Below are 12,266 nucleotides of genomic sequence, written 5' to 3'. Positions count from 1 at the left end.
TGTGTTAGAATAAAGGCAGGCGTTCAATGAGGTTCAGCTCAGATATGTTTATTAGCAAGCAGGCATGAAAATGAACCATACAGCTTATTTCTGTAAACTCTGAAGTCCAGTTCTCTGTGCATGAGGTGCTCAGACAAGCGCCATGCACAGAAGAATCCAGAGGCAGGCTTGATGCTGTTCAAGTGGCAGGATCAGCTCACGGTCTGGCCAGCTCAGCTTACATGCCTTCAGTGAGGTGACAAAGGACCCAACGGAACCCCAGGATTCCCACAGCCCATCTGCACAAAGGCAGAGGGGGCTCTATGATAATAACCAGCTAATCTCTTACCTCACCACAGGAAAGCCCCCTCTTTAAATCGGTTATGCTCCCCTATGCTCCTCTCTGGTACCCGCCCAGGGGGAGACTGCAGTGCCTGTCACAGCTGCCTTCCAGATGACCGCACTCAGGGAACTCCTCAATGCCAGTGAAGAGCTTGCTGGAGGAATTTTATCTACAGCCTGCAGTCCATCCTGGCATATCCTCAGGTGTGCTCTGGACGGCATGACCTCAAGACTGTGCCCTCCTGCATGGTATCCACGAGCCCCTCCAAAGGAGCAGTTACTGTCTCATAACCAGATGCTAATGAACCCACAGTGACTTGCTGTGCACCAAGAGTACGGCCGAGAGCAACCCCATGCAGCAAGGGTGGCCTGCTTCTCCAGCACTCCTGCTGCTCTCTTCCCAGGAAAGCCTACAACTCCCTGTTCTGCAACTGCTTCCAGCACCGGCAGGCACTGGCCTCTTCTTCGGAATGAGCCCGCCATCTGGAATACCTTCATTCCCTGCGGCAGAATCCTCATCTCTCAGGATCAAACAATACTGTGTCCTTGGAGCAAGCCTCCCTAGACTCTCCAGCATACAAACACACACGTGCACACACACGTGCACACACACACACAGGCAGGCACGCACCCTTCTCAGGCAGCCACAAGCCTCTTCCCTGGGACCTGGCTCCATTCTCCCTGACCTACACCTGCTGGCTCACACCCTGCCAGGTCGGCCTTTCTTTCCTGCCTGAGGATGCTGCAGGCCCTAAGGAACAGGTCCCATCATCTTATTTCAGCGGGCTGGTGGGAGATGATGCCATTTCACTGGGCAGAAGTCAGTCCCCCTCCATCAACCCTCACTCTCCTCAAGCTAAGCTCCTCATGTTATCTGAAACAAGGGTTCTGATCAATAACACCTACCTTTTTTTTTTTTTTGAGACGGAGTCTTGCTCCGTTGCCCAGGCCAGAGTGCAGTGGCGTGATCTCGGCTTACTGCAACCTTTGCCTCCTGGGTTCAAGCGATTCTCCTGTCTCAGTCTCCTGAGTAGCTGGGATTACAGGCGTATACCACCACACCTGGCTAATTTTTATATTTTTAGTAGAGATGGGTTTTCACCATGTTGGCCAGGCTGGTCTCGAACTCCTGACCTCAAGTGATCCACCCACCTTGGCTTCCCAAAGTGCTGGGATTACAGGCATGAGCTACTGCGCCTGGCAATAACACCTACTTTAAACCAATTCTGAAGACAACCGCAAAACTGTGTAGAAAAACATGAATTATCTCCAAAGGAAAATCTTACTCACTCGAGGGGGTGTGGTTTCTGGTCTGCTATTAAGCAAAGTGGTCTAGTTGCTCTAGAATCAGGTCTAACACTAATCTCTTAGGGATGTAGGTAGGGCCTCAGTTCATTTTAGAAAACCCAGTATTTCTACTAGCGACCTCCACACGTGGTGCCTGAGGAAAGCAGCCTGGCACCAGAACCACAGTGGGCACCAGAACCACAGCAGGCAGCCTCTGGGCTGCGGGGATTCTGTCCCGCCCTCTCACGTGTGCCCAGCCCAGGGCTTACTGGTCAGCCTTTCACCGTACTTGGTCTTCTGCAAGGAACAAGCGGACTCACCAGTGGGGGCACACGTGTGTAGCTGTTGACAAGGGGCAGGCGGGCCAGGCTGATGATGATGTTCCTGAGCACTGGCGTGAGAAACGCCGGCACGCCACTATTCCTTTTATGACCCAAGGCCAACACCGACTGCAGAGACTCCACCATTTCTGCCACCATCTCACAGGCTGCGGTGATATACTTAGGATCTAAACAAGCAACAGTTAAGAGAGGACTTTTTAAAAAACACATCCTATATGCCCAGTGTAGAAACCATGACCTACAACCAGCTGCTCAAGCTGTAATTGTGGAATCCACTTAGACTGAGTTGGCCACTGAAGGCCTGCAGATTCTACCTCCTTCATATCCGCCTATACCATACAATTCTCCCCATTTTCTGCTGGGATTGCTGGAATGTTCCTGAACCTGAGCTCTGGCCTTGGTTCCCAGCCCTCTGGCCCACTCTCTGTGATAAGGCCAGCAGCAGCCTGTGACAGCTGGAAGCCATCCTGTGGCTCCTCAGCCTCAGACTTCCTTTAGGACACCTCCTCTGCCCCTCGTCTTTCTCTGGTCTCCCAGGACCTGTGTCTGTCCCTCAGCTAGTATCAAAGGGCCATGTTGTCATCCTTGCTTCACTGGCTTTCCTAGATCAGAGTGCTTGAGGGGCTTGGGGCATGGTTCTGATGGGCATGGAAACTCCCAAGGCAGACGCTGAGGACACTTCACACCCTTGGGAAGATCCACAGCATGGTGTCTTGAGTCTAGAATATCATACCTACTAAAATATGATTTGTTGAGTCAGTGGATGTGTACTAAGTGGCTATTACCCACAGGCCACGAGATTCTACAGTTTGGGCAACTTCCTAGGATACAGAATGACTTCTCATTGGACTTAAGCAATTAAGCCCCACGCTAACGAGTTGGCTTTATTAATATTTACTGGATGACCTTTAGGAAGTAACGTCCTATCGAGGTAATTAAAAAAACAAAGCAAGCTTCCCACTCTGGCCTAAAGAGGGCCATGGGGAATAAGCACAATCATCTTCACCCAAACAGAACACACTTCAGGGCCCGCTGCTCTAACTCTAACCCCCGCGATGTCTCAACTGTTTTAAAGCAATGGAAATTAACTAAAAATCATGATAGCATTTGTTGAGTATTCATAACAAGACTGTCATCCGTTCCAGGTGCTTTACATGGAGGGATTAACTGATTGATTTCAATCCACACGGTTGGCACTATTCTTATCCTCACCACAGAAGCACGGGATCCACAGCCTGAGGTGCCACTCGGCTGGAAGATGCAGAGTAGGGAGGTGGGTGTTTTCATATTCCTTAGGTAGCAACAAGAAATCATGAAATCACAAACTGAAGCCTGAAGGACCCACAGAGGTTTGAGATAAAAATTCAGAGAAGTCCTTGGCTGTGCATTAAAATGCCATTGCTTCTGGGTCATTCTCTCATTACAAAACCTTGAACCGGGAACCGGAAGAGAAAAGTACTATGCAGAAGACTAAAGACAGGAAAACTCCATCCACAACTAGGATTGCACAAAAGCTGGGAGAAAAAGCCCAAAAGCACTGGTGCACTCATGATTGCAAAGGCGTGTTTCCTGAGCCACAGAGCATGGAAAAGATGCCTGATGCTCCAGGTAAGGGTGCTGTGTAAAATGTGTGGACAGGCTCCAGGTGAGGCACCCCCACCTCTGCGGGACAGGCAACAGGGGGCATTCCCCACCAGACACTGGGCTAAAGAAGCTGAAGCAGCCCCAGCAGCCTAGGGGCCCTGGCAAGAACAAAAGACACTTGGCCAAAGAATTTTCCTCCCAACAGGCACTGCCACCATTTTCCTAGTAAAATACCTACTCTAGAATTGGGAGGAAAGTGCATGAAAAGCCATAGTATATGTCTAAATCTATAACTGGCTTAAATCACTGGGATTTGGATTTTTTTTTTTTTTTCTGTAGGAAAAGCGGAATTTTCTTTTAAATATCCACCAAAACAGATGGCTGAACCTGACACTGAGGTTCCTGAATACTCATGTGGGAAACATTTATTTATTCATTATCACTCAACAAAAGGTTGTTGCTTGCTGACCAGAGGCCGAGCATTAATTTCTGAGAACACAAAGAAGACAAACCTGTTCCCTGCCCTCAAGGATCTCAGAGTAACTGCAGAGTGTGGGAAGTGCGGGGGGAAGGGAGCGCTCCCCCAGTGGCATCCCAGCTGGTCTGTAGGGTCAGAGACAGCCGCATGTGTACGGATAAGGTGTTCACTCGGAAACAAAAGAGCTGGCAAAGCAATGGACTACAGCCTCCCTGACAGCGAGGGAGGAGCAGCGGGACACAGCCGAGCTACGGTGCGCTTCCAGGAGCCCACACTCACCGCGGTGCACGTCTCTGTGAATGATTTTTAAGTCCTGGAGGAACAACATGTAAGAAAAAATGGGTCCTGAGACTTACTGTGTGTGTTCGGATCTACTTCCTCCTCCTCCTCTCTGATGGCTTTTGGGGTATTCGTCCTTCTTTCTGGACTAAGAAGCTGCTCTCCAGGCTGCACTGCAACTAAAATTACAACAGAACAAACAGAAGAATTTCTACACACTTCCATCAGTGCTTTTTATTCAAAATTTTACATTTGTGCAGCCTCACAAAAGTTGAAAGGGATAGACAGACTAGCCTAGATTCCTTAGAACCAATTTTAGACAAACAGACAACACTAGACTGAGGTACCAATCTCTTGGTTAGTGGTATATGTCTGAAGATTTGTACTTCAGATTTCACTCAGATTTCTAAGTCCCTCGACTGTCTCCTGTTGGCCATCTCTCACCCTGAGGTTATTATGAGACGGCTCAAGATTCATTACTATCAAAATCATCACTATAACCTCCAAGAAGTCTGGCTTTTAAGTATTAATCCCTGGATCTTTGTTTTCAAGTTGGCTACAAATGCACAGACGAAAACAATTATGAAACATGAAAACATCACTCTATAACATTTAATTTAAAAATACAAAGCTTCAAAACGCCCTCTAACATGTAAACTATGATGTCCAATTTTTTAAAAATTGTGGCTAATGACCCTTGTTGAGGATACTGTTCCTTGAAAACAATAAGCCACTTTTATTTTACAGTATGTTAATATTACAATGCAGTATAGAAACAAACATTTTAACTCTAATAGAAAACAAATAATCTTCTGAATGTAATCTTATTAATCTTATGATCATATAAGACTAAATACATAAAACAGCTAAGACCAAAGATCACAGAGACATAAAGTTTAGAAGTATTTTTGATGAAAGCTGAAACTTCAAAATCTAAATAAAATGACTAAAAAAGCAAATTCCAGTTAAATTCCAGTGTAGACTCCAATATATTGGAGAGTAAGAGATGGGGCCCAGCCCTTCCTGATGCATATTTTATCTACCTCTCCATCCCCAATTCCTAGCTTAGTACCTGGCAAACAGGCAGCACAAAATAAAAACATGGTGAAGCAGACAGGAACTACGATAGGAACCCACCGTTCACGGACAGGGACTCACCGGCCTCCAGGATGAAGTGCACACAGTGGATGAGGGAGCAGGCGTGGGTCACAAACTCTGTGGAGGAGACCACGCTCCAGAGGCCAGGCAGCTGCAGGGCCAGGCAGCAGCAGTCCAGCCCTGCCTGGAGATCCAGACTCAGCGGGATCTGCTCATGGATCAAATGCCAGGACAGGGCCTAAAGGGAAGTACTGAGTCACAGAATGCCCACTCGTGTACCTTCGTTTGGGGAGGCCGTGTGAATCACAGTTGTGGAACCGTCCAAAGCACTGAGGGGCAGCGCGTCCAGGTGCCCTTGCCCTTCCAGAAGGACAGCTCTGACATGGCTCCATTACATTCAGTCCTGACCCACCTATTCCCCAAAGTGCCTGTCCCTTCTCTGCCAGAAAGCCCCCTTACTCTGCTGCCTCTCTCTCCTTCAGCGCTGTGGGCTCCTGTAGAAATCTCTCCTGGGCTACGTGGCCACCAGGCCAGAGGCTCTTCCTTGGGGCTCCCACAGCACCGGGGCTTGCCTCTGTCATAGCCTCAGAGGTTGAATTTGAGAGCGTGGGTTCTAGGGATAGCAGGCCTTGGGTTCAAATGTCAGAATGGCTACTTCCTAGCTCAGAGGACCTGGGCAAGTCACTGAAATTCTCTAAGCCTTGCTTTCCTCACCTGTCAAATGGGAGTAACAGAGCCTATCTCACAGGGGGTTGTGAGAGTCAAATAAGATGATGCATATAAAGTATTTCATCCTGCACACAGCAGGCACATAATATAATCAGCAGCAATCACCCTGTGCTGTGATCACATGCTGACTTTCCCACTTCCCCACTAAGCTGAAACCTGAAGGACAGGGATCACAAACCATATGACTCCACGTGGTTCAGAATAAGGGTGTATTTATCATTTTGTGAGTAATGGCACTGATGCCCTTTGGACTCCTCCCTTTCTTTGGTGTGAGGTGGAGGCGGAGCCTCTGTGGGTCTGCAAAGTGTGTCCTTGCTGAGGGCAGGCAGCACAGCGATGGCCCTTTAAGGATACAGGCCAGACTTTAATGCATCCAGAACGTGTACACATCCTGGGGGCGAATTACAAGCACTAACGCAAACCAAGTATTCCTTGGCTGACATGTCCAGGCCAACTTAAGACATAAAGTACTTCCAGATGATTATTTTTCATGTCTCTAAAATTAGGATCCACAGAACATGGTAGGTGCAGATGAGAAGGGGACCTGGCTGACCTCACAGGCCACCATGAGGAGTGGCGAGGTGAGGGTGAAGGATGGCTACAATAACTTGACGGTGACAAGACTTACTGCCAGGCTGAGATGGAAGAGTGACTGGACTGGTCAGAGATCTTGCTTTTCAAATAAAACTGCTTTACCCTCTTCAGTGTCAGCCCTATGCCCCCTCCCCACAGCAACACTGAGCTCCCGAGCTGCCTCTTACCTCAAGGGTTGCCACCACGAATTTCACGATGTCCTTCTCTTTCTCAGGAGGAAGGTGCAAATGACTGGGCAGTTTGGAGACCACCACCAGGTACTGTGCCAGGGCCCGGGCCAGAGTGGGCAGGGACTGATACAGTGCAGCATCCCCTGAAACAGAAGGCCCTTGTGGGTGGGTGCAAACGTGAGCACAGATGCATCATCTTCGAAAGGCAGTCAAGCAATTCTCTGAGAATCTGATGAAAGCTCAAGACATTGTTCCTCAGTGGCACATCTACACATCCGTCCACACGACTGCACGTGGTTTGGGGCTGCATCTCCCCTGAGGTCTGGCCCAGCCTTCCTCAAGGGCTTAGAGCCCTATGTCCATGACCATGTCAATGAATGGCAAAGTGGCAAACACACAGGAAGAAATTCTGAGCTGAGGACACCCATGCTGCTCTTTAGCTACCTCTGTAAACGCTTTCAATGTATTAGATCTACTGCCTTTATTGTACATTTACTTGGTGCAAAGTACTATACTGGCCCTGGAATGCTTTTTAAAAATAAGATAAATTTTAATTTTAATTACCAAATAGATCATTCAACTTGCTCAAGTAGGCCGCCGGCTCTGCAGGCAGCTCGGGCTGGAAGACGTGATGGACAGCAGGGAGCTGCTGCACGGTGCCGCTCACACGGGCCAGAGTCACCTCACGGGCTGCTTCAAAAAGGGCACTCTTCTGGCCACCAGAAATTTCACTCATCCCTAGGCTTAAGCATGGAGCTAGCAGGCTTAGGTTGAACTCCTGAAATCAGAGCATTAAAGGTTAACAAACAATAGCAACAGATTATGAGCTTTCAATCAGGTAAGAAAAACACAACAGGAAAAAGAATAAGGCAAATGATTCTGAGAAAATACAAATCGGTATACCATCAAAAATATTTTTAAGAAAATTCTACTCTATGCCTGTTATAAATATTTGAACAATTTCATTCAACATATGCTTAGTAAAATATATATCTGTTCTCTCTTGGTATTTTAAGTAATATTTTAATTTTTTATGCTCTTGGATTTGCTTGGAATAAAAATTTTGGTATGACAATTTTAATTCATAAAAACAAAATCAAAGCTAAAGTGTCATCCAAGACCTCAGTGATACACCAACCACCCTAAAGTTTGAAAAAGATGTTCAAATGCAGCTGAAATACGTAAAAGTAGCCATATGAATGCCAAAATTTTGGTTGGAAAAATGGTATTTCTTATGTCAATTTGGATTATGTTTTAGCAACCCTTTTGTTTAGCCATTTAAAGACTGGTGGCCGATCCTTCAGGTAAAACATCTATCTTAGTTTAATACTCAGAAAAGCATCATGAATGCCAAAAGTTGAAGCTTTCTTTTACAGTCAGAACTTTTACAGCTGTTCAAAGCCCAATTAGCAAATTTGGAAAACCTAATAAACAGATCACTAAGCAAATTTATCACTCAGTAAGTTAGCTTTCACTGCATGAATCTTAAGATAAACAATTTTAGGCTGGGCGTGGTGGCTCAGGCCTATAATCCCAGCACTTTGGGAGACCGAGGTGGGCGGATCACCTGAGGTCAGGAGTTTGAGACCAGCCTGGCGAACATGGTGAAATCCCGTCTCTACTAAAAATACAAAAATTAGCCGGGCGTGGTGGTGCATGCCTGTAATACAAGCTATTTGGGAGGGTGAGGCAGGAGAATCATTTGAACCCAGGAGGTGGAGGTTGTAGTGAGCCGAGATCGCGCCATTGCACTCCAGCCTGGGGGACAACAGCGAGACTTCGTCTCAAAAAAAAAAAAAAAAAAAAAGATAAACAATTTTAGTAAATGGATTTTGGGCTAATTCTCCTGTTGTTTTCAGTTGAGCTCTTCAGTACATCAGAACACACTGTTGTGTTGCCCTCCCCGCAAGGTCTCTTTTCATGAACACCTGCCGTCACTCCTGGCCTCTACAGGCATTTGTCCTCCCAGGTGCCCACTTCCCTCCCATTTGCTGCATATCAACGCAGGGCTAAAGCACCAGGAGGTTTCTCCCGTCCTAGTAGGTCTGAGAGGAAGCCCTGCTTGGGCCATGGCTGCACCATACCCAAGAGGTGGCCCCCCCACTGCTCACAGGACCTGCCCACGGGTGAGGGACAGGGACACCAAGGCTTTGCATGGCCTCCTAGCTCTGCGCAGGGTGCCCTCTGACATCTGGGGTTGGGGGGTGAAGAACCTCACTACATCTAACAGAGGTGTGAGTAGAGGAAATCTCGCTGCATCCAAGGGTCTCTTTTACGACTAAAGATCAACTTCCAAACACTAGAAACAAGTTATTGACGTCACGCATTACGACACTGTGTTGAAGTCTACGGCAAATATGCAACCTTGACTTCCATTCTGTCTTGGCCATGGAGCTTAGATGATAACATCCTGTGTTTGTTCCTCCAGTGGATGCCAGATAGTTCTCATCCCAAACCATACACCCAGCCTTGGGGCCAGCTGGATTTCAAAACAACACCTCCTCACGAGAGAGGGCTCCCATCACCTTGCTTCGAATTTCACAGCTGCCTGCTTCCGACTGCCATCCAGTTTCTACCCTGCTCCCCTGCCACTCACGTTCCCCACCCCAGATGCCAATAAAAGTGCCCGGAGACACACTTCATTCTCTCACATGCCCCCAACCTCTGTGTGTGTGAGGGGCCTCTAGGCATGCCATGTACCCGCCAGGACCTGTAAGTAACAAAATCTTCATTTCCATCTCGAGTCTCTCCTAATCCCTGAGGGAGTGCTCTCCATCTTCTCAAAGGTCCTGAATTAAGACAGACACCAATCCAATACCGTTCCTCACTGCCACGAGAACGAGCAAGTAAAACTGACTGTAATATAAGACCACCTCCATTTTCTTTAAATGCATGAAAGGCTGAGTGAAATCGACTTGCCTCCTTGGATTCTAATGTGGCTGAAACAATGTGCTTTTCTGTCTCGATCAGCATAACCCCCACGTCCCGACCCCATCTGAAATGGAGTCCTCCCCACTTCCCGGCCCCATTCAGAGTGGAGTCTATCCGACATCCCGTCCCTGTCCAGAGTGGAGTCCCCAACATGTGTTGTCAACAAGTGGGTCACATGATGATGAGACAAATCCCACTTGGAAGTCACAAGAAAAGCTGAGGATTCCTTGCCTCCGCTGCTCCCCCCGTACCGAGTTCATCATGAAGGCACTCATATCTTCAGCAGGAATCCGATTCACCAGCTCTGCACCTTCCAGCAGTGCAGAATCTGACCTGGTCCAACACTGGGATTTGACAAGATGAATGTACCAGTCCTGGGAAGAAAAAAATGGATAAGGGGAACATGATGGGCGGCGTTCAAGGGGACTTCACATCCCTGGAGCTACAGGCCTAGGCCAGCGCTTGGGAACACTGCACTAGGCTAACTGAGAGGGCTGCCGGCCGGCAGGCTGTGGCTATATGGCTCACCACACCACAGGTTTTCCCCTTTGGACTTCTGTTACCTGCCTGGGCACCCTCACGGCCTCCCCCTTCACCTGGTGAACTTCCAATAGGCCTTCCAAATATAGCTAAACCACTAAGGGTTAGCGGCCCCTTTGCCATCCTCTCCTGGGTTGTCTGCTTTACTCATCTCTCCCCAGCAACCAGGGCAGGGCAGGTGCTTAGCAAATAGAGCCTAAGAAGGCAGGGCTGAACCTTCGCTTTCTTATACTTGGGCTGCTGGTTTTTGAAATCTAAATTCATATTCACAAGCTGAACTTTGTCCAGGAAAGTAGAGTACCAAGGCTCTACCAAGGCTCCAAGTGGTCCCTAACCATGAGGTATGAGCAGTGGAGGTGCTGACAACATACCAGAATGGCTGGCAGTGGCAGTGCAACTCACAGGTGGCCAGAAGGTATGAGGAGATGGAGGGAGGCTAAAGGCATTGACATGTGATTGAAGGCCTGTGCAGTCAGGGGCCTGCAGGCCACGGCCGACTATCCCTTGATTCACCCACTAACTACTCACCCCACACTCCCACCGAAAGGGTCCCACCCCAGCACTGCTTGGCTCCCTCAGACCTTGATGGCCCCCCACGCCTCTAACCACAGCTTCACCGAGCCGAGCCGAGCGCCAGAACTCCTTGGGTCCGCGGCACCTCCTCTGCACTCTCTGTATCTGCCACAGGTGACAGACGCACTCGGCGCCCTGTGCCTCCCATGCAGACACGCTGGACACTTACTTTGTCCGGACTCACTGTTTCCAGTGACACGTGCCCATCCCCGTCCAGCGGGTGGGAAGAGACTGGAGGAGAGGGACTAAGTGAGTCTTGCATGGTGGAGAGACGAAACCTGTCCAGCAGGGAATAGAGCCTTTGGTGTCTAAAATACAAATAAAAATGAAATTACAGTACAATTTGTTTTTTTTTTTAGTCTTAGTCTAAACTCTGCACACTAGGATTCTAGAAATATACACTCTAAGGATGCACTATTAGTGGCTTCTTAAAGGAAAATACAACTTGTTTAAACCTTTTTCTTCACAGCTATTTTCTCATCAATACTCAAACAGGTCATGATACAAATGCAGGCCCTAGTTTACTTTTAAGTATCACAGTTTGTACTCCATTAATATTTTCCAGAAATTTCATTTATACTCAAACACTGCAACAGGCAATACACGGTATAAAAGCTAATAAAGGCTTTCTTAATAAACGTAAAACAGATCATCTAAGACTCAAACGCACAAACTCCACTATCAAATATCCCAGTAAGACAACTGATAGGAATTCATGGTCATTTCAAAATACAATCACCTCATCTGGCACAAGATATTTATAATCTTTTAATCTCCCTCATCTGGACTGAAGACTAAGTTTAGAGTCAAAAAGTAATAATAGTTTATCTCCCACCATCTGCTATGAGAATGACAACTTCATAATGCAAATTACAAAACAGCTTGGCCCTACAGACTGAAAAATCATCCCAAACTGTCCACCTAATTGTGCCCAATCCCATTTTAAAACACCATCAACAAGGTACTCTAAAGACTGAAAAGCATAATAGACAAGGTACTCTAAAGACTGAAAAGCATAATAATTTTTGTGTGTTTTTCCTTTTTTGCAGTTTCAGCTCAAAGTACACAGCATGATAATTATATTCTCCTTCTCTGCTGTCTCTCTCTCCCTCTCACACACACAATCCCTGCCCCCCACCCCGCCCCGCAAGGGAAGGAAAAAGGTAAAAGTTTAACTTATTCTGCAGTCATGGAAATACACTCACATAGGAGATGTAAGGATTTCTGACAAAGGCTTCTCAAAGACTTTGCAAACACAACTAAATGATTAAATGCTTTGAAGAGATAAAATGGCAACAGGATGCAGATGTAAGTCCTGCATGCCAAGGATTGAGTAATGTC

General features: G+C 47.4%; 1 protein-coding gene across 3 annotated transcripts in view; it reads right to left on the bottom strand.

Annotated features, from left to right (window-relative positions):
• The window catches only part of HTT (huntingtin), a 167,111-nt gene that overhangs the window by 20,087 nt on the left and 134,758 nt on the right, over positions 1-12,266 (bottom strand). For all 3 annotated transcript variants that reach the window (XM_031010011.3, XM_055384412.2, XM_063705026.1), the window contains 7 exons: positions 11,095-11,233; positions 10,064-10,186; positions 7,446-7,659; positions 6,879-7,024; positions 5,449-5,626; positions 4,368-4,469; positions 1,929-2,116 (listed from right to left, as the gene is read on the bottom strand). In XM_031010011.3, the coding sequence (XP_030865871.3) occupies positions 1,929-2,116; positions 4,368-4,469; positions 5,449-5,626; positions 6,879-7,024; positions 7,446-7,659; positions 10,064-10,186; positions 11,095-11,233 (1,090 nt within the window). The remainder of the gene's footprint in view (positions 1-1,928; positions 2,117-4,367; positions 4,470-5,448; positions 5,627-6,878; positions 7,025-7,445; positions 7,660-10,063; positions 10,187-11,094; positions 11,234-12,266) is intronic.

The sequence above is a fragment of the Gorilla gorilla genome, chromosome 3 (genome assembly GCF_029281585.2).
Source record: "Gorilla gorilla gorilla isolate KB3781 chromosome 3, NHGRI_mGorGor1-v2.1_pri, whole genome shotgun sequence".
NCBI lineage: Eukaryota > Metazoa > Chordata > Mammalia > Primates > Hominidae > Gorilla > Gorilla gorilla.
Note: the sequence above shows the minus strand (reverse complement) of the source record. Positions and strands in the feature narration are given on the sequence as shown.